At 33.7% G+C, this 23,129-nt stretch overlaps 2 protein-coding genes across 3 annotated transcripts in view; both read right to left on the minus strand.

The window, feature by feature from the left end:
* Positions 1–566: 566 nt before the first annotated feature.
* LOC132848337 (uncharacterized protein KIAA0040) lies at positions 567–3,998 on the minus strand. Of its 2 annotated transcripts, XM_060873951.1 has the most exons (3): positions 3,693–3,998; positions 2,342–2,391; positions 567–1,844 (listed from the first exon to the last, which is right to left on the minus strand). In XM_060873951.1, the coding sequence occupies exon 3, from the start codon at positions 1,430–1,432 to the stop codon at positions 1,100–1,102; it is 333 nt and encodes a 110-aa protein (XP_060729934.1). In that variant the 5' UTR covers positions 1,433–1,844; positions 2,342–2,391; positions 3,693–3,998; the 3' UTR covers positions 567–1,099. The 2 variants fall into 2 exon arrangements, with proteins under 2 accessions (XP_060729934.1, XP_060729933.1); XM_060873950.1 differs by lacking the exon at positions 2,342–2,391 and having other exon boundaries at positions 3,693–3,984.
* Positions 3,999–19,267: 15,269 nt separating this feature from the next.
* Positions 19,268–23,129, minus strand: part of tnr (tenascin R (restrictin, janusin)) — a 38,883-nt gene continuing 35,021 nt past the window's right edge. The window contains exons 17-22 of the mRNA XM_060873606.1: positions 22,625–22,757; positions 22,243–22,394; positions 21,897–21,993; positions 20,394–20,555; positions 20,028–20,191; positions 19,268–19,740 (exon numbers count right to left, since the gene is read on the minus strand). Of these exons, the coding sequence (XP_060729589.1) occupies positions 19,621–19,740; positions 20,028–20,191; positions 20,394–20,555; positions 21,897–21,993; positions 22,243–22,394; positions 22,625–22,757 (828 nt within the window). The 3' untranslated portion in view covers positions 19,268–19,620. The remainder of the gene's footprint in view (positions 19,741–20,027; positions 20,192–20,393; positions 20,556–21,896; positions 21,994–22,242; positions 22,395–22,624; positions 22,758–23,129) is intronic.

Below are 23,129 nucleotides of genomic sequence, written 5' to 3' on the forward strand. Positions count from 1 at the left end.
CCCATTTTTATGATGTGGTAAAAGTGGAGAACTGACAAATTTGCATCAGTTACTGTATATGATGCAACAATATCAACATATAGACCATAGTCTCAAAGTATGCCAGCATGCATGTCTGTCACTTACTACTATATAAAAACAACACTTAATAAAACACTCGACCTGATATGCACGTTTGGTTTGGGCAATGAAAGGAAGGTGAAGGAAGCCAAATCGTGGCTGTATTAGTGTTATTTTACTAGTCTGGATTATTGCATCACAATAAGAAAAAAGAAAAAGCCTTCAAGAAAAAAGTAAAAGAGTTTCAGGGTGTTTGGAAATAGTCATTCACTCACTTACTGCCTGTGAATCTAGATAAACAGATATTGTTATGGGTTTAGCTATTGTTCAGATGAAATGGCAGTGAATAAAATAAGTGCACTTATGGTTATTAGGCCAATAGGATTCATTTGTGAAAATTGATGTGCTTAAGTGTTATATGAGATTATCCTGTACACATCTTACAGTAACACATTAAAGTGGAATTGTTATGATAGCAAGGAAAGTCTTTTATACATAACAGAAAATGAAAAAATACAGTACCTTTATTTTAATTAGGTTACACACAAGACACAGGACTGCTATCATTTATTTGCATTCCTCAATAATATAGAAGAAAAAACAAACAAGCAAAAAAAAAGAACATTCATAATCTCACAAATCTCAACTGATTTCCAACACTTTTCTTTTTAGAACATTGAAAATGAATTGAGCAAAATATCTTTAATATATCATTTTCACGGGGCATTTATTTTTTGCTTAACACAATGCCTAACTTGAATGTTCAGGAAGCTCTTTTTTCTTTTGTTCTGTCAGCAGTGTTGTATTTAGATATAAGAAAGGGAAGTCTATACCTATTGCACAAATCATTTAATTTGAGTCAAAGTTTAGTGCTTGGGAAAGTATGTTTTTCCCCATTCACATCTCTTAAATGAGTAAATAACTTACATCTTCATTATTATAATACATACAGTTGGCTTGACTTACTAGTAAGTGATATATAGTTGAGCTAAGCATATATAAATATCCAATCAAGACTTTGAAACAGATTATTTCCAGACTACACAATGGTAAGGACCAGCCTATCAGTAGTCATGGCATCTGTTTTGACTGAAATCCACAAGTCCTCCTCATTCTGGTCACCTTTCTTCTTCTTTTTCTTTTTCTTATCACCCTGTGTCCCGGTCAGTGTGTTAGAATCTCTACAACAGCAACAGTGGCACACACTGCAATGGGACGAGCAGCAGTGACAGCAAACAACAAGGGAGGTAAAGAAAACAAGCAGAGGCAGCATAAGGAGCACAATAACACACACTGTGTTGTAAATGCCCTCGTTGTGTTTGGTGACCAAAAGTGTCCACAAATCATTGAAGAATTCAGTAATCGTCTCCATTATGGTTCAACAAGATCCTTGTCTCTCAGGACATCATATGTAGATCAAACCAGAAATACAATTTCTAGTAAATGGCCAGAAGGTTATACCACTTCTCTGAATTTCCGTAAGATCTCAGCTTTGTTTAGCACTGCAAACTTTTTCCTTTCATCTAAGTTCTTTTTAGCATTAATGAATGAGAGATGGCCAGCAGTCAACCAAATGCACATTCATCTCTGGCTGTTATGAATGCCAAAACATTTTTATGTGAAGGTTGCCTTTGAAATCACAGAAGATTCTGATGGGAAGGACAGTAGAAACAGTGGATGCGTTGTGTCCAGCTCAGAAACATGCAGAATCAAACTTCCACCTGCAGATTAGTCCCTTCTGCTTTGACTTTCCATGAAGTGGACGTGAGAGAATGCCGACCTTTCTGTAATGAGAAGGTGGGTGGTGGTGGTTTAATATCTAGGGCTTATGCAATAGTGGTTTGACAAAAAGGAAATGATGTAAACAAATTAATATTCACAATTAGCAGGCTAAATCTAGAACTTCTTAGTAATCCCAGTGTATCTGTGTATTGTATAAATACCTCTTTTTGAGTAGGACATAAGTGATTTAAATAACTATAATAACAATACACATTTAATACAACATCATAATATCCTTGCAATACATATATGTTGTACAAAGATAGTCATTAATGTCTATTAAATAATTCAAGCCAAACTTCTAATAGTGTAAGAAAGTAAATTCAGGTTAAACAAAATCAGTTTACTTTAAAAAAAAAGAAAAAAAAGTACAATCCTCTTGGGAAATCACAGATATTTATAGTATGTTGCACAAATAGTTAGCAGTACAGTAAATCACACTTCCTCTTGTCTTCATGATGTTCCTGACTGTCAACTCTTACATTTAGCTTACACGTACAGGAAGGAGTCTGAAAGCTCTATTCAAGGAGCAAACCACTCTGGACACCTCTGAAATAAATTAAAAAGGATCCATGAATATTAATAAGGGCAAGTCCTGATCTAGTTTATTTCCTTAAAGGGATAGAAGGTCATGATGGATTGTTATTCTTTTCTTTCATAAGATCGGTTTGTGTCATCAAATGTAGAAGAAAAGTTACTAATGTTTTAAAAGGTGCAATTGAGTTTTTCCCAATCTAAATTGTAATTTCTAGGTCAGGGATCACCGTTTACATCCTATTCCCAAATTAATAATTTGCCTGGCTGCTTAATTTGTGTCATAGGTTACATCATACACAAGCCCTATTTTCCTATGACAACCAGAGAGTAAGAAAAACATCTTAAAACATTAATAATAAGTATAAGTGCATTAAAATGCCAAAAAACTGTGCTTTTATAAAAGTTCCATTTCACACATCAATAGTTCAAGCTTTTTCAGAATAGTAAACAGGAAACCACACCTAGCCAGGTTGGGTAACTGTATCAGTCTGTATATAATGTGTTAAATTAATGTCAGTTTTCTAGAGACGAAAATTATTGTATTGTATTTCTGTTTTGACAGAATTAGAAATTACCTTTAAACTCATTTTTTTATAAAGGGTGATCAACTTAATGTAGTAGAAATTGTATTATTTCCTTAAGGCCGCTCTCTGTGTGGGGAAGACCAAACATTGATGAAAAAAATTATTACCACCACTTAGATTCAAACCCATCTGCTCACAGCTGTTTGGAGCTATGTTCATAAATGGCTAGCGTTATTCTGAAAGAATTACATCATTTGCTGCTCTAAACCAATTAAGGCAATGTTTACACAAAGAGAAAAGGCCTTTGATTTACTAACTGAGTTACAGTGAGTCAACTTATAAGTGGCCAGTTTGCATTTTTGATATTTTACTATTCATAATCTCCTAATTTGTTATGTAATCTTATATAAATTATTCAAATAAATTCTATTTTCCTATTCTAAATTCTATGTTGGCAAATAACTCTGAAATAATTAAGATTTACATAAATATTTAGCTTTATCCTAGTCACCTTATTCAATTACATAATTTTTATCTACCTTTATCTGTTATTTGCTACATGAGTTAAAAACTTAAAAAGTTTCTCACCACATTCACATATGTGACTTTGTCAGTGTGGTGACTCTATGTCAGTCACATAAGTGCAGTATTACAGAAAGTTGAACGGAAGCAGCATATGCTGAGAGAGCTACTCTCAAAAGTGTGTGCATCTTGCTAAATGCTGAACACCACAATTGCTACATCTTATTTCTTAGGAAGCCACAAACAACATCAAAGCTTAACCCTTACCGTCTTTGTACACACAAGGACCAGATGTTTTCCTTCTCGTTACACAGCCCTCCTCAGATCCTGGTAATTCTGACACCATGCAAGGTTATCCTTCATCCACATGTTCACCTGACTACTGCGCAAGTTACCTCCTCTGCCTTCCTTTTGCTAAGAAAAGGCCTAGAGTGGAAGGAAAACTCCTGTGTCTTACAAGCTCCTTTGCCTCACACTCTTGCATTCTTGTGGGTAGGTTATACACTCAACTACTCTGTGATGTCACTGAAGCAGAGTGGGAGGGCTGAAAGTAAAACTGTCACAATACAGTATATGCTCATGAACATGAACTAGCTCATAGGAAAAGTACAATAGCCAACATACATGTTTGCACAATAGAGGGAATAAAAATAAACTGAAACTGACTCTTAAATAATAAATAATATTATTTATTATTAATAAATAAAAAAAGGCTCTTAAATTCCAGCTCATATAACTAGACACTTGCCATAAACTACTAAAGACAAAATTTTTGATGGTTAAATTACTACTCCTACCTTCTCTAGTATTGTACTAAAGCCCAATTGTGTAATTAGATGCTTTATACATAATGCAATTCGTAATGACAGAAAAAAACCTTTCCTTCTAGACAATTTGCAAAGGTGGCATAAATTGATTTATCTGGAAACATTTGACTTTATCTGGACTTTTGACTTTAGTAAGCATAAATACATTCATGCCAGTTTCTGTTTTAGTCAACTTTCATTATAATACAAATAAGCTATCATTACATTAAAGGTCACTTTAGGAGATAAAAATCTAATATATTTCTGAAAATACTGCTCAGCAAACTCTTTGTGATAAAACCGTAAAGCCAGAAATGTATTATAAAGAGGTTAGAAGGTCAGTACAGGATTCCTTGACTTTACAGCCTATGGTTTAGATATTATGATGAACTAAATTTACAACCACTGTAATTCTGTTAATGCTAGAGGATGTTAGACATGTGTGAGTATGAACTACACTAATATTTCCCCAAGCCCTCTAAGACCAAGCCTATGTTACATTTTACAAAGCCATGTGGTATATACAAAGGACCACATTGTTACAACAAAATGAAGCAAGCAGGCCCTCCAGGAACTATTCTCTGAGCTGTTCTCCAGCCTGATTATATCCTGAAGGGCATTAAAAGCCCCACTGAATAACTCAATAAAAGAACATTTTGGAGCTTAGGATATTAGCTGCCCTTTTAGTGGAAAATAAATCACACAGGCACACTGTTTGGAGAAGCCAAATATAGCATGAGTTGTTGCTAACCAGCAGCAAACACATGTGAGTCAGGCAAATGAAATGTACCAGCTTAGTACTGTGAAAGAGGGTGGAACTAGAGAAAACATCATGCTTTGCCATAAGTAAAAAAATCATTTCTTTCTTTCTTTCTTTCTTTCGTTCTTTCGTTCTTTCTTTCTTTCTTTCTTTCTTTCGTTCTTTCGTTCTTTCTTTCTTTCTTTCTTTCTTTCTTTCTTTCTTTCTTTCTTTCCTAATTAAATATTTTATAATGTGTAATTATGTGGAATGGTGCTTTTATGTAGCAGGGTTTCTCAAGGAATTGTGAAAACATACATTACAGTGACATGTCCTTGCCTCACCTCATAGAGTAACAACAGTTTTCAATTCAATTAAATTCAACTCAATTCAATTCAATTCAGTTCCGTTTAGTTTATTTGTATAGCACTATTAACAATTCACAATGTTTCAAAGCAGCTTTACAAAAGCATAGAAACAGAATAAAAAAAATTTAAAGATTAAAATTAAATTACTATTTATCTCTAACATCTATCCTTAACATCTATCCCTATTGAGCAAGCCCGAGGAGAAAAAAATGAGATGATATAAGGAAGAAACCTTGAGATGAACCAGGCTCAGAAATGAACGTCAACCTCATTTGGGTGACACTGGACAGGAAATAATGTCAATGTAAATAATGTCCTTTCTATAACAGTTTGTAGTTGGTTAGTTAGTCCTCTGTTTCTTATTTGGGCTTTATATTAGTTGTACTGTAACTATACAAATGCCACAGGGCCAATGGATTATCAACAAAATGAATAGAAATTCAGTTTATTGTGAAAAACAAAGAAGAGAAGCACTACTTGCTCTCTGATATATTTTGATCATTTACTATTTCTGTTACCTGAATTTGAACATTGTACATTATGAGTAAATCTTTGGAGAATATTTTAATACATACTAATTTTAAGTTTTTCCCACATCAATTAACTTTTGGTACAAAGCCCCTAAAATATTCTTAATATTTTATTTTGAGCTCTTATCAAAATTACTTCCTGGACTGATACAATCGAGTATCACTAATGTCAGAACATGTTTATGTGCATAACACATTTCACATGGCTGCCAAGTTTGCTATATCCGTCAACATTCTCTCTCTCTCTCTCTCTCTCTCTCTCTCTCTCTCTCTCTCTCTCTCTCTCTCTCTCTCTCTGTTTAGGTATACATGCCACTCTGGAGCATTTCTTCTCACACTTGGACCTACCTGATCTATCCTAACGCCCTAACCCTGGTTGGAGGCTCTTCACTTGGTGGTGCACTCTGATGGGATAGATCTGTATGGATAGCCCATGACTCCAAAAAATATGTTGTGTTATTATTTAAGAACTCAGGAGCTCTTGCTCGTTCAATTCCACTCAACTACAAATTGTTGTAGAAAGGACATTACTTACATTTACATTATTTCTAGTCCAGTGTCACCCAAATGATGATGAGGTTCACTTCTGAGTCTGGTTCATCTCAAGGTTTCTTTCTTATATCATCTCATTTTTTTCACCTCAGGCTTGCTCATTAGGGATAGATGTTAAGGATAGATGTTAGAGATAAATAGTAATATAATTTTAATCTTTAATTTTTAATTAGTTCGTTTTTTCTGTTTCTATACTTTTGTAAAGCTGATTTGAGACAATGTGAATTGCTTACTGTAGGTCCTGTTTCAACAGAGGATGCAAAGTCTTTCTTCAAAGATGAACAAGATAGATAGATAGAGATTGGGAGAGTGGGAGAGGAGGAGAATGACACTGAGAGTGGAAGTGTATTTCAAGACCGCATAAATGGCTGAAAGACATTCAGATTCAAAACGTATTATAATGTACTTAGCCTGAAGGAGCTCCACTGTGCTTGCACCATATGCTTTGTTATCTCTTGGACAAAAGGCTCAAAACCTGTTCAATGCAAGATGGTTCAAACACAAATGCTGCCTAGAAGCATCAGTTTCAACATGGCTGGGCAGCTCAGAAAGCCTCATTTGTACAGAGTGCCCTCTTTCTCAAGGCCATTTTTCTTCTACAGTATGTTGCCTTGTGTTCTACAAACTGCATTCAAGTGACACACAAAGATTCATCAAAAGATTCATGACTTTCAAAATGCAATATTTAAATACAAACTATTCACGTTTTTTTGTTTTTCTTTCTTAGTTTGACAATAAAATATTAAGAAACCGTAAATATTTTTAAACAGAGAAGAACTACTAATGGAGTGACTGCTATAGCTACATATCTGAATGAACTTAAAGTGAGCACTAAGTGTAGCAGGTAGATGTTTGGTCTGCTTACCTTTCAAATGGTCAGCACTTGTTCTTCATATGACAGTGAATTGGAAATTACCATTGTCGTTATTTTATTGAATGCATTCATTAGAATATCATATTAGTCTTTCCTTTTTTCTTTTGAAATTTCCATTTTATGTCAGTTTGACAAGAATGAAAAATAAACCTTAAAGATGGGGTTCTACTGAAATGAAAAGAAAAGATCTATCTCCTACTTCTCAGCACTCCTCAAGAAAAATCTGGCAAGTTTAGATGTGAGGACAGAAGATTGATTTAAGCAGGTTCTCATAAGGTCTTATAGAATTAATTTGCCAAATCTAAAAACTGTCCGAATTATTGTATATTTTTTATATTATTTTATATAATATGTGTTATATTTATACATTTACCGGCTCCTTTTTCTAAAAACATAATTCCTTTAAAAGATGAAAAGATTATTTCTGTTGAATACATTCAGGAGAATTACTGTATATTTATATATACATACATACATACATACATACATACATACATACATACATACATACATACATACATACATGTGCATCTAATCTAGGATTCTAGCAGTGACTAGCCTAAGGAAATGAATTAGCCATGGATCGCCAAAGTTCTAAAGTTAAGAGAAAAAATATTAAATAAATTTCAAATAATAGTTCTTGAGAATCTTCAAACCAACACCATGCCATTTAATTGTCATATAATACAATCTTTCCCAGCTGCTGTGTTGGTGTGAAACAGATTTTTTTCTATTATTTCTGCTTATCATTTCCTTCCTTAAGTGTGTGATGTAAGTTAGCAGTTCCTCTTACAAATGATTTCCCAGTCTTGTTCTGTGATTCTGTAATAATTAGTAATTACCCTCCACTGTAATTACATATTCAACATATTCAAAGATATTTAATAAGGGTTGGCATGCTATGCCACTGCTTATAATACCACTTACATCCTCTATGGGACTGTGGAGACCTGTAAAGCTCTTTCAGCAGCAGACAGCTATACCCTTAGTGTAGGAAGGAGCGCTATTGCAGGTCATTCATACCAGTGACTGTCAGACTTTATAGCACTGTGTTACAGTGATGTTATTGTGCAATATTATATAGTTTTATATAATTTCATTATTATTATTTTTTTAATATTGTTTTTTTTTTTCTATATTAAGTCTTTAATACCTGCACTTTATCTGTCTGTGAGCTGCTGTGATAAGTGAATTTCCCCACTGTGGGATCAATAACAAAGGCATTTGAACAAAATTCTTTATTTTGTTCAAAACACTGTGATCAGAGTTAGAGAACAGTAAATATTGTAAGACAAAATGAGATTACTAAAGAACTAAAATTATATAGTAAAACTATATAGTAAAATTGGCAACAGTTCATTTTGGTGTCAGAAATCACACAACAGTGCACTACAGATTGCTGCATATGGGGCTGTGTAAACACAGAGCATTCCAGAACGTGACAAAGTTTTCAAGGTGTTGACTTGGCCTTCAAATTCCTCAGATCGCAAGCCGATTGAGTATCTGTGGGGTATGCTGTACAAACATGTCCAATCCATCTAGGCCCATGCAAGTTGGAGCAGACAATGCACTGAATAAGGAGACAAAGGAGACTGATAGATATCACACTAACAAGGAAGGGCAAGATTAAATGGAATCATCTTCTTTTGATAGGCTTTAAGTTGACATAATGCGACTCATTTGAGCCCATATGAGTGCAATAATTTGACAAGACACAATGCTTTGATGCAGTCATCACAATTTTTTTATATAAACTTTGAGAACTAACTGTATATTTTCTGTCTAATATATCCCAGGTCCCATTGTAATGTTATTATCCAATGTGTAATGTTATTAACTTCAAACACAGTCTAAACATTTCCTTTGGTAAAGGCACAGATTTGGAGGTTTGATAGGCAGAGAATGTTCTGGTAAACAGGACATGTCATGCATGGGCCGTACTTGTAATCTGTACATCACATTAAAGACTAGAGGACAAGAGGATACCTAATAATTTTTCTCTTTATATATAGTCACTTGCATAAATGGATGTAATGCTAAAACTTGGATAATATAAAAAAAACACCCTGATACTCATACAGATGATCCTTTTAAAACATGTAGTATGGAATGACCAGATAGTATACAGTAGTGGAAAAGAAATGACTAATAATTGCAGTCTGTTACCCAGATCGATGCCACCCTAAATAGAATGGGTTCCCTTTTGATTCTTGTTCCTCTTTGGGTTTCTTTCCCATGTTGTATTGAGTTATTTCTTGACACTTTCTTTCCTGCCTTACTCCTTACAGATACATTTAAATCTGTATTTGAATTTCAAAGTTTAATATAAACAATATTGAAATGAATAGAATTTAAAAAAAAATTAATTAATTATAATATTGTATTGTTAAAAGTTTGATATAAATAATATTGAAATTAATTAAACTGAAGTTTATAAAAGAATCTAAACTTCAGTTTAATTCATTTCAATATTATTTATAATAAACTTTTAACAATGCAACCTGTCACTATGCAGCTTTACAGAAATTCAAATACAGATTTAATGTAAGGAACAAGACAGGGATGGCAGTGTCAGGAAATAACACAAGACAACATCAGAAAGAAAAATCAAACATTATGACAATTAATTAGGCTTAATCTGAAAACAATTTTCTATCTACAGCTACACCTATGCTCACTTACTCAGTAACTCATAGATAATGATACCAGATAATGTGGCAGCAGCAAAATACAAAACATCATGTAGATACATGATTTCAGTTCATTTTTACATCAAACATCAGAATGAGAAGAAAGTCTGATCTCTGTAACCTTGGGGGGCACGGTGGCTTGGTGTTTAGCACGTTCGCCTCACACCTCCAGGCTTGGGGGTTCGATTCCCGCCTCCGTCTTGTGTGTGTGGAGTTTGCATGTTTTCCCAGTGCCTCGGGGGTTTCCTCCGGGTACTCCGGTTTCCTCCCCCGGTCCAAAGACATGCATGGTAGGTTGATTGGCATCTCTGGAAAATTGTCCGGATAAGCGGTAGAAAATAAATGAATGAATGTGCTGGTCTGCTGGTCTATTTTAAAACTGAACTCCTGCCATTTTCACATACCACATTCTGTAAGGTTTACAAAGCAGAGGTTCTGCAGACTGAATTACCTTGATAATGAGTGGGGATGAAGGGGGTCAGACTGGTCTGAACTGACAGGAAGACTACAGTAACTAAAAAAAAAATAAATAAATTTACACCATGCTTAGCAGAAAAAACCCATCTCAGAATGCACAACACATAAGACCTTGAGGTGGTTGACCTACAAAAGTCATTAAAGACCAGGTGATTTTTTTTTACCATTAATTGCCAAGTTTGGGTGAATCTATGCCCATGATAGTCTGAGATTCTTGATCTTTTTTACTGGCATGAGTGGAACTTGTTTACTGCTGTAGCTCATGCACTCCAAGGTTAGCTGTTTTTTGCCTGCTAAGATGCTTTTCTGCTCAAGATAGTTACAAAGTGTAACATATCCCAAATGAATTAATAGATCTTTCTGGCAGGACAAATCAGGCCATTTTTATCTGATCTTTCATATATAGCTTCTATAGCTTTTATTTCCTGATATTTGCATCCAGCCCTTTGGTGGCAATAAGTAGGTGAGTAGGCAAATGTAATGGAACGGATAGTCTTGAAGTAAATTTACATAAGTAATACCAATATTTTCATCAAGCCAGTGACCTGTGACATTAACAAATTGATGTGTTCTTCTTCTGTGTTACATTTCCAGGCTGTCAGCTGTTGTATGTTTTGGCTTTCACCCTTCAGTCTTCCCTTCATTACTTGAAATGCTGATCAGTTGGGTTAAGGTCCGGTAATTGACTGGCCAGAATAAAACCATCACTTTTCCCCTGATGAACTGAAAAGTGTGTTTTGTGTCATTGTCTTGCTATTAGATCAGATGCATGTCTCTGTAAATGGCCAGACAGAATGATTCTGTAGACTTCAGTAGAATCCTCTTTCAGTCTTCTTCGCATGGTGGATCAAGATACCTTCACCCCTTGTTGGTGGTCAGTGACTTTTGTTTTTGGGTTCTTCTGAAGGTCATTCAGTTTTCTATTCTTAAATCTGAAATCAAATTTGAGATAAGATACCTGTATGGTTTCATATTCCTTAAAAAAAAAAAAAAACAGCAACCATTAAAGGCTTTATTTTTATTTCACAAACGATTATCCTTAATAATCGTTTGTGAAAGAAAATCTTATTTACACTGGTCAGCACTGTTTCCGTTTATTGTCTTTTATGTATTGTTTTTTGTGTATTGTACTTTTTTCCTGCACTGTCTTGTTTGTCTTGTCCTGCACTGTCTTGTTTGTCTTGTCCTGCACTGTTTGCACCAGGTTCCACAGTTGCACTTTATGTGGCTTGGACTAACTTCCTAAGTCCTTATAGCTCTGTCTTTGTTTTATGTAACACCATGGTCCTGGAGAAATGTTGTCTCATTTCACTGTGTACTGCAACAGCTATATATGGTTGAAATGACAATAAAAAGCTTCTTGACTTGACTTGTTGAGTATCTATATATTTGACAGTATTCATGTTATGATGCAAATAATTTCTTTTTTTTTTTTTTTTTTTTTTTATTAATAAGCCACATATCAAGCATTTTAGTTGTAGTAAAAGAAATAGAGCTTGGGGAGACACTGTATAAATTTCCTTCTAGGAAAACCTACTGTCCATTACAGTCAGAATGCTTTCCATAAATGATACACGAATGTGCTTTACAGAAATCTAAACCATTACACACATGATTAATTTCTTTGGTGTGTCTGACATATAAATCCCTTTAAAGAATCTGTTATTATAGAAATGATAACTATTTGTTTATTGCTATGTTGAATTGAAAATTCTATGGTACATTGTTCTCTGTCCAATCCAGAGTAAGTCCATACATGTTTTATCATTTTGCGGCCTTTTATTTCTTGAGCAATAGAAAAGAGAATCTTCAACGTAGTGACAGACACTAATCTGAAAACTGTGTAGTGCTGACAAACATAAAGGTAAATAATTGTACTGTATTGATCCTGTTAAGGAAACTGAGGCTAAACACAGACAGCCACTGAGCTCAGGATCAATCCCAGGAGCTCAGATTTTTACTGCACCAACATAACTGCACCAGCTGTGAGGACAAAAAAGCATGGTGTAGATCATGAGAAAAACAAGTCTAGAGAAAACAACACATCTTTTTTTCAGCATTGCTATATCCATGACTCACTATCAGGTTTCCTGTGTAGACAACAGTATCAGGATGTCTTTTTTCATATACTCTACTACAGGTGTGTTTTTTTTTTTTTTTTTTTACAAATGACACAAACCTCCATCATTTTGAGCTTATCATTTGTTTGCAATTAATTTATAGCCTCAGCTGACTTGTAGACAGGACATCATTTATGTTACTATATATATGTGTATATATATATATATATATATATATATATATATATATATATATATATATATATATATATATATATATATATATACACATATATACATATATATAGTCACTTGCCATGCTCCTTAGGTAAAAATATAAATGTAATTTTAAACTTGGTAATATCTACAAATCTGTAAAGCTGCTTTGAGACAATGTCTATCGATAAAATCTTATACAAACCAAATTGAATTAAACTGAATTAAATTTATATGCTGCTGTACTACTATTTCTACACATGAAGAGGCAGAAAAACAAATTCATATTTATAATGTTTTATTAACAAGTACAAAACGTATTAAAAAGGAATTATACAGCACGTTAAAGTTAAACTAGAGCTAATTTAATTAGTCACGTTAGTATCCAAGGTTATTCGACTGTAAGGTTCAGGCTATTACAGAGGCATATACAGTATTTCCACATTTCCATCTTCTTACCACATCACGTTCATCTTCAGCGCATGCATTATCCATTCTCTCAGTAAACATCAAAAGCCAGGGAGAAAGAGAACACAAACTTTACTTTGTTTCATCTTCCCTCTTCCACAGTCTCACAGATTAGTAAAACATCTGCAGAAACTACATTAGGCATGATGACAAAAAGAAGCCCATAATGAAGAAATGACAGTATTAATAATTATCTGTATAATTCATTTAATAGTATATTTAAAATTTCAAGAGCACTGTCACACTGTGTTATAGTACACAAAGTCCAGTCAATGGATGGGAGGAAATGGAATAAAATTAGCCTTAAGATGGACAAATTTGAAATTGGAGTGAGCTGCTGTTCTGAATTGTTCTCAGTTACACTGACATAAACAATTGTATATTCCTCTTAATTAATCCAGTAAAAAACAAAAACAACGAAACTAACAAGAAAAAAACACCTTCAAATGTAACTGTACTTGTAATTTTTTTATTCAAATCATTAGTCTGTGTTTAATCTTGTTCTCTGATCCATTCTAGGTTGCCATTGATCACATTATTATTGGTATATATGAATATATTGAGCCTGGTGTGCAAGATGCTGCCACAACTCTGCAACGTTACCCAGATAAAGACTTCCAAGCGCAGCCAGTGAGAAAAGGCTCATTAGAGAGTGACTAGTCAATATGACAGAGGCTGCTGAGCTGAATCACGAAACCTGGACTTCTCCCTAATTGAAATCAGGATATAATATGTCAAGTTTTCATTTTATTGCTGCATTATACAGCATAATAATTATTTATAATTAATAAGTAGTCATAAGAGCTGATTGAAACTGGACTAAATCTATGGGGTAGCTATTAGACCTGATATTATCACTGATAGTCAAATTTTATGGATAAGAAGACAAATCTACGTACAAATGTTGCAGTAATATGGAGCCTGTATTAAAATGAGAATTCCTTCAACAAACAAGGTACATACTACATGATGAAAAGAGCTTATGGGTCTAAGAGAGCAGAAAAAAAAAATTCTTTCATTAAACAATGATAGCAACAATGTGAGTATTAAATGAAGCAGAAATTCCACAATACAGGACAAGTAATAATGTACAAAAAACCTTAAAGAAAAAATACTATTATAATAACTTACTTTCTTAATACACCATTATAAAATATGAACAAATCATTAGTTATTTTGAATGTGCCCATTAATTGATGTAGTAAACATGTTTTTTTTGAATGCATACATTACATTACACATTACAGCTTCAGTAAAATGGTCTGTACATAAATAATTTGTTATTAATTAATGCCTAATAAATATATAATAGAGATGCCTAATAATACGTGACTGCAATACTAGAATATTGTGAGCTTTTGTACATAAAATGTTGAGGTTTATTTACTGATATATGACAAACCTTTAGAGACATTGAGCCAAATACAAACAGTTTCCACAACAGGAACATCAAAAATATCTGAGTATCTACTCAACATTTTATACATTAGTTACTATGTTTGTTTATACATTGTTGTTGGCACCTTGTGGCAGTCCAAATAATTGACAACTTAAAAGCAAATCAATTAGAAATTTGCTATTATATAACAAAGAATTTTTGCATTAATGAAAGAGTGTTGATTAACATCGGCAATGGGTCTGTGACAAGCTGTGTTTTGTCACATTATTAACTTCGAGAAAGAAAAAGAAATAGGTTAACCAATGATTTGTTCATATCTGTTAATGATGTATTTAAATCCATCTGGTTCTTTTTTCTTTACAAATGCTACACATACTACATCATTGTGCATTTTAGAATGCTTTCCAAACTGCCTAACACATGAAATGTTTTCAGGTATTTACCTGTGGTTCTGCAACTTAGTGGAGGATTGCTCGGGTGGTTTTCACTTTAGAACTAGTGTCATTTTCCCTTTATTTCTTTCTCAGTACTAAAAGCAAAGTCATCACTTTGAGAATGTCACATCATATTTGTGATATCACACTCATTCTCTGGCTTTACTCATCTACCTGCATGCCACAGTGGTGCTAACATTTCAAAATGGCACACAAGACCCAAAAATAACAGCTTTAATGGAAGTTTTATATACCCCATTACTCTAAAAAAAAAAACTCAATCTGACAACATACAATTTAGGGTAGACATCTGAAAAATCCCAACAAGAACAGTGCAAGATTCTCGAGTTCCTATTTCACCTCTAACAGCCTGAAGTCTGGTGTAAAAGCTGGATACAGTGCCATCCACAATTATTGGCACCCCGTTTAAGATGTGGTCGTGGACTTCTAAAAAGTCTTCTTTTTTTTTTAAACAACAAAGAACCCAAATGCAAAAAAATAGAAATATCCAACCTTTCATTTAAGTACATTACTTTGGTGGTAAAAAAAATCACACATTTAGAAAAGAAAACAACTTGAAATCATGTGTCCCACAATTATTGTACACATTCCATGCACCCTAACAAGGTTCCCAGGGCCTTTGGAAGAGAAACAGGCCCATAGCATGACAGATCCTCCACCATACTTCGTGGGCATGAGGTGCTTTTCGGCATACTCATCTTTTGTTTTACGCTAGACCCACTTAAAGTGTTTGTTGCCAAAAATCTCAAACTTAGTCTCATCTGACCAAAGCACACAATCCCAGTTGAAGTCCCAGTACCGGTACCAGACGTTTACGTTTGTGAGTGTTAGTGAGAAAAGGCTTTTTCCTTGCATGCCTCCCATACAGCTTGTTGGCATGTAGAGAGTGTCTGATGGTTGTTATGGAGACTTTGTGACCCCAAGATGCCACTCTTTGATGCAATTCTGTGACAGTGAGCTTAGGAAATTTTTTTACTTCTCTTACCATTCTCCTCACTGTGCATTGTGGCAAGATAAACTTGGGACCTCTTCCAGCCTTGTTTGTCATTGTTCCAGTTGTTTTAAACTTCTTAATGATTCCTCTGACTGTAGATATGAGCAAGTTTAGGCGAGTGGCTATTTTCTTGTAGCCATTGCCTGACTTATGAAGGTTGACACACATCTGCCTTACTTGAATGGTGTGTTCTCTTGTCTTTGCCATGTTGACAAATGGGTAAGAGAATTAGGCCTCTGTGTCATGTCATATTTATACCCAGGGAAAAAGGAAGTCATGAATTACTAATTAAAAGTTCCTAGATACCCTGACCAACTTTAGCAACTACAGAATAGAATACAAAATATATTAAAAAAAAAAAATTAATTACATTTTTCAGAGGAATTGTTAGGGGTGACAATAATTGTGGAACAGGTGGTTTTATTATATATATATATATATATATATATATATATATATATATATATATATATATATATATATATATATATATATATACATAGATATATATAATGGACTTTTTAAAATAATTTTTAACTTGTGTTAAAGGCTATATTTTTCACAATTTTTCTGTTAGAGATTATGTTTCTGCAAAAAAAAAAGAGTTTATTTGACCGCTTTTAACACATCTTAAACAGGGGTGCCAATAATTGTGGAGGGCACTGTACTTGCTGAAAACTATTTGTATTTGCATACATTTGCTCTAATTACCTTTATGCCATGTTATGTCTTTTCCTTCCTTTTATTTACTCTCTAAGCACATGTCAGATTTCAATAGATTTTGGAATTTTGGAGATCTCACAGGATTGTGTCAGAAAATCCCAGTATACTGGGATTACTAGCAGAGCCATGCTCATAGCTGCAAAATAATCTTTTAATACTCTTCTTCAACAAGATGATGAATTCAGTGTCATTAATACTTTTTTAGGAATAGAAAGATTTTTGTAATCTCAGACAAAGTGCATTTTGAGCATACCATAGAGGATAACAGTTCTAATATTTTACTTAGTGCCTTTTTTCTCCTGTTTGTTGTATGTATGTATATATAAATAATTTAAAAAAATCTTTGAACGGTATTTTAGACTCATATCTTAAATATGTAACCTAGTGAACCAGATTTAATGTGTCCAATGATAGAGACTTAAGCATTTTTGTATGTCACTCTGGCCGTCTGCCGTCTGCCAAATATTGTAAATGTAAATGTAAAAAAAAAAATTAAATATCACAGTAAAAGACATTAATTGGGTTTAATTTAATTGGAATTTTCAGTTAAACTGAAATTGCAGTTACTAGATTAGTACAATCTTTTTTTTTTTTTTTTTTTGTAACTCTACCCAGAAATATGTGGAAAAAATCTACAATCTGTCTAGTTAGTTTAACTTGCATTGTATTTATGACTTTTGACCCACTTCCCCATCCCCACCTCCAAGTCTATTTTCAAGTCTCAATTATTTTTTCATTTTAATTTCTTTTTCAAATTTTATCACGCAGTTAGATAAATTTACTCAGTACAAAATGAATCAATACCATTTACTGAAAACACAATAAAACTAAAAGAGGTAGCAAAAATGTTATTAGTAGATTTTACATTTGTGTGGATTGTTATTCTGAAAGATTTTTAACATTACACTGAAACTACTTCTGCAGCAAAACTGAATAGACTACATTAAATACATAATTAACTTACATGAACATGACAAATAGTGCACATATCATTAAGTTTAAGGATGGATTTATAAAAAGAGGTTTGATTTTGCTGCAATAATCTGGTATTGTCTGGGATGCTTTATAAGCTGCAATGATGGCATTTTTGTATCAAAAACTATCAAGATGTAAGCTGAATAATTTTGAAATTCACTATATATTCTATAAATCTTTGGTTTTCAAAAATACCATCAGTGCAAGAATCGAAGAGCTTTGAAACGTGATTATTTTTCACGTGAAATAAAACAGAATGTTCCAGTCTAATGATTCAATCAGTAACAGGGCAATGAGTCAAAAGAGTAAAAATATACAAATTAAATGAATGCAAACTAATTATAGTGTTGATTTACAAATGTCTTCAAATATTTCCTATACAATCAAATAATCAATGAAAATAACATTATATTCTCTCACTTTTACATTTTTTTTTTTGATTCTCTCATGTTTAGTGATTTATCTAATGTTTTTTTTTTTTTTTTTACTACTCAGCTCTTCTATGATATGGAGTGTGACATGTCCAAATCTACTCAGGTGTTTGACTGTTTCTGTGGTTTGAATCTGATATTGATGGTAATGAGGACAAGAACAATCAAAAATATGAGTGTTATGAATTCACAGCTTCTAGAATTGATAACAATAGACTCTCATCACTGTCATTATTATTTATAGACAAAGCATCAATAATATTTTTAGAAATATCAAATATCAATTCAAAATGTAATACTAGTGATGTTTGTCTCTTGACCCTGTCAGCTAGAACACTGGCAACCCTTTAAATAATCCTTAAGGCGGTTTGTTGTTTCTTAACAGGGTTTATATAGAGAATGGATGCAGATTGTTTCTGTCACTGTATTCCTCTTGTCTGTGTGACTTTCCTCCTGGTTCTCTAGTGTCCTCCCACATCGAAATAAAAAACAAAACAAAACAAAACAAAACAAACAAACAAAAAAAAAAAACAGCAGGTGGATTGCCTACATTGTGAATGTTTGGAAAGAAGTAAAATTACAGTAGAGTAAATTTTGGCATCAGAGTTTGCCATGATACGGCCCCATGGAACAGATAGGGATAAGAGCCTCACTCAAGGGCCCAACAGTAGCAGCTCTTGACCTTGAACCCTAAACCATCTGATCAGTAACCCAAGCTTTAACCACTGAGCTGCCACTTCCCCATTTTGTGACCCAGTATTCCTGGCACAAGCTACTGATAGATTGTGACCATGGCCAGGCTAAAGCAGAAATAAAAGAATAAATAATACAATTTTTTAAAAAGATGTTTTTGAACTCACTGATAGTCCGTTTTTTATCCAGTTATACTTTTTTTTAGCTTATGTAGTTAGCATCTATAAATATCCAGATAGCCCAGAGACAGCCCATATAATCTTGATCACCTCTTAATGTAATTTTGGGGACTGTGTAGTTACCCCATGTATATGTCAACTAGCAAAAATAAATTAAAGAGTCTAATCAAAACCAATTTCAGATTAAAAACAAAATAGTCTCAAAATCCTGCATGTAAACCATCAGTCATATTTTACAGCTGTTTTTAGTTATAAAAATATAAGTCTCTTATTTTTTGTAGTGATTCTTTTTCTACATTTTTTTTCTTTAAAGTAACACTGTCATGTTTGTTGTTTTTATTTATGTCCATTCCTCAAACCGCTTGTGGTAAATCACACTGTATAATACTGTACCCAGGAGTTTTTCTTACACCTTCAGGGATCACAGGTTTTACACAGAAGGGAACAATCCAAAAAACGTATCATCTAAATGCAATTCCTCAAAAGAGATAAAAAAATGACGCAACCTTACTTTTCCTTTTATGTAAAAATAGGAACAGCTAGTAAGATGGGGATAAAACAGCTGATTAATGTGTAGTGGACCTCCTTCGCTTGCCACTGATGCTGCGGTAATTATAGGGTCTCATTTTCATCTCCACAAACGGGATGGAGAACTCATGGCCTTTCCACATGTGCCAGTTGATACCCTAAAAAAAAAATAATTAAATGTGTATCTGTATTACTGGAAAGGGCTCAAAATGGTGATTGTAGTAGTTTAAAAGTTCAAGGCACTGTTTCTTTGAATTATAGATCAGTGTGAATATTATTGCTTGTACATTTCTTTTGGGTTTTGTGAAATCCAGCACCTATTAAACTGGACTATAGGTGTTTGAAATAAAGCAAAAGATGATATTAAAGACAAGCAAAATGTGTATGTGCATACAATTAAATCCTGCTACTCAATATATTTTATCTCAATATCTTAGATATTTACCTGACTGTGTCTGGACTCTCCATATTTGCCATTTAGGTTGACTCTGTGACAGTTTTTATACCACCAGGCTCCTTTGTAGGAAAGTGCACAGTTAGTCACAGCGTTGTCATTATCTTTGTCTTTAGTGGAGAAAGGTCGACCATGGTGGTAGCTCAGAGAGTCACCTAGTACAAATACAACACAAAATACTATTTTCACAAACATTGTCATGCTATAGAAAATGATACGCAGCTGATTGAACTTGAAGGATATGAATGGGATGCACGGAGGATAACAAAAGAAACTCAGAGTATCAAATTTTCTTCAAAGCCAAACACACACAGCTCCCAATCTTTTCTTTTTTTGCAGAAAGAGCCATCCATTTACCAGCAGTGCCATTGTATTCCCCTATCCTTAGTTTGTAGAGGCTTCTGGAGTCTCCAATAGAAAACCGATCATAGTTGGCGTATACTGCCTCCTGGCCATTTCTCATGTCAATGCGCAGCTCATAGCGTCCTTGAGCTGTAATCTTGTGAAGATGCTCCAATCCTGCATAAAAACACAAAAATATCAGGGTAATCAAGTACCTTTACAACCAAAGCCAAATAAGTTTTCTCTGCAAAAAAATGTGGTGTACATCAATAACAGCATGTTGATTTGTAGAAGTGATTATTATGCTGAAAAATCTGGCCATGGGCATGTACTTTACAATGTTTTTCTTTTATTAGAGGTTTTTGTATGTTCAGATGAAAAACATCTCTTCTATGTGTGAAATACCTAAAGCTTTCTGGAAACTTTATGAAATTTAATAACATATTTTTTAAAAATACACATTGGGGTAGTATATATCTTTTTGAGAAAAAAAAGATCAATTCTTATAAGAATGTTTAAAAAGATGTAAATCTGTTTCATTTGCTTGTGTGGATACTCTGAGTCACTGTAAATTATGTTCATAGTACACAACTGAACAATTTTATTTTAAAGAAATTCTGCTGAGTCTCTGGAGGAGTGCCAGCATGCACTTATACTGGGTAATTTGTGTGGTGTTTTGGTTCACTGAAAGGTCTAACATTACCCTGCACCAGAATTAGCAAGAAACAAGAGATAAGAGGAAAAGAAATGACCTTTGAACTGAGAAAAGTGAAACAGGAAAACTATGATAATTATTTTATATTTTATTATTATTTTATATCAAATAATATTGCAGTGGATATTAGGATATTGGATATTTTTCTGTTTATGGTTCTATTTTTCCATTTTTTTCTGTCTATTCTAAGATTTTCTTTTTGCTTATAATTCTGAGCCATGTGAGTCTTTCTTTATTCTCCAATGAATCTTAATATATATATTCATTGTATTATAATGAGATTTGCAAAGAATATTCATGCCTTCAAATACAAACAAAATGGGTTCAGTAGTTTATTGTCAAATTGGATTTTTGATGAAGACAATAACAGAGCTGTTTAAATGGATGAACCTGGAAGCAGCATTAATAATCATCATTACAGATTATGAACTCATTGTGGCATGAAGCAATCACAAAAACACTACTCTGACATGCACAGAGAAATAGATAACTTTAAAGAATAAGAAATTAGAATGACTCACACATCTCAACAAATTACTTTTGTATACATTTGTATATAAAAGAGGTGATAGGATAATGGCTTTGCTAATCAAAGTAAACTTAAAGAAAATGAGCATATGAATAAAGTCTAGTTTCTATGCACATTGGGTGACTGGTATAAATGGGAAGGCAGGATTAAACCCCACCTGTCTTTCAAAGATAAAAAGACATGTTTTTGACCATGACCTAAACATTCAGAATCCTAAACATCTTTTTTGCTGTATTTAAGAGTAGACTTAACACTGCTAAAATGGTAATCTCACCCAGCCAGAACTCATCCTCCAGATTCCCAAATCCAGCTCTATATTCACTCCACTTCCTGGAAAAATCAGTCAGGCCATTCTGGCGACGCTGGAACACCTACAACAAATCAAATATATCACTCAGGTGATCCTCTATCAGACCACACTTAGGAGACAGTTTGCATAAAAAAATGTAGTGATATGCCGAACACCCAATATGATCGCTTCTAATGTCTAACGTCTATGTTGAAACCTTCTAGTCTGTTTGGCTCGATTTTGTAGAATGGATTTTTGAAACATAAATACAAGGCATCTAATAGAACTTCCTAGGTTTCTAATAGAATTTATATAATTTCAAGACACTTACAATCCAGCCACCACCATCAGTAGTCATGTCACAATAGACCTGTACACCCTGACTGGGGTCACGGTTGATGTAGACAGTGTAAACTCCACTGAGGAGCTCACCATTTAGCAAATGCTGAGCACAGTTCTGTGGCAGAGCAAATAGCCGGTTGCCTAAGCAGACAAGTAAAAACAAGAGTTAAATTAATATCCATTCCCTATTAACTTAAGAACTTAGGGAGATTTGAAATATTAATTGGAGCTTCCGGCCAGCGACTGAAATTACTATTGTGCAGGTTCCTGACTACAGTAGCTGCTTAAGATATTAGGCAGGTGGAATTTAATTTAAATTAAGGATTAAATAATTTAATTCATCATGTTGTTTGTGAGTGAAGGTGAGGTACCAGTTGTGAAGGATGTAGAGACAATTGCACTGGTCTCAAGGCCTCTGGCTGCCTGCAATCTAACTGTGTACTCTGTTGTCTCAGCCAGCCCCTCCAAGCGGATCCATGTGTCCTCAGCATCCAGAATTAGCTCCTGCATTTGTTTAAACAAAAACATGGCTAATATAAAATGATCACATGCACACCAACACCGACAGTTTTAAAATTACCACTACTCTAGTTTATTGTGCAGTTGTAATTGTGCATGGTTGTACCCTGACCTTGAGCTGGATCAAAAAATAATAATAAAAAAAGCTAATAAAAGTGAAGCACAATTTAGTGTGCTGAAGTTTAGTGTGCTGTATATGTTGTGTGAAGCACAACAAAGTGCATTTATGCAACAACAAACACTAAAGTTACATATCAATGCTGTTGTTCAAACTGTAATTTACATTTACATTTAAATTATATATAATTATATATATATATATATATATATATATATATATATATATATATATATATA

Source organism: Tachysurus vachellii, chromosome 7, assembly GCF_030014155.1.
Source record: "Tachysurus vachellii isolate PV-2020 chromosome 7, HZAU_Pvac_v1, whole genome shotgun sequence".
Taxonomy (NCBI): Eukaryota; Metazoa; Chordata; class Actinopteri; order Siluriformes; family Bagridae; genus Tachysurus; species Tachysurus vachellii.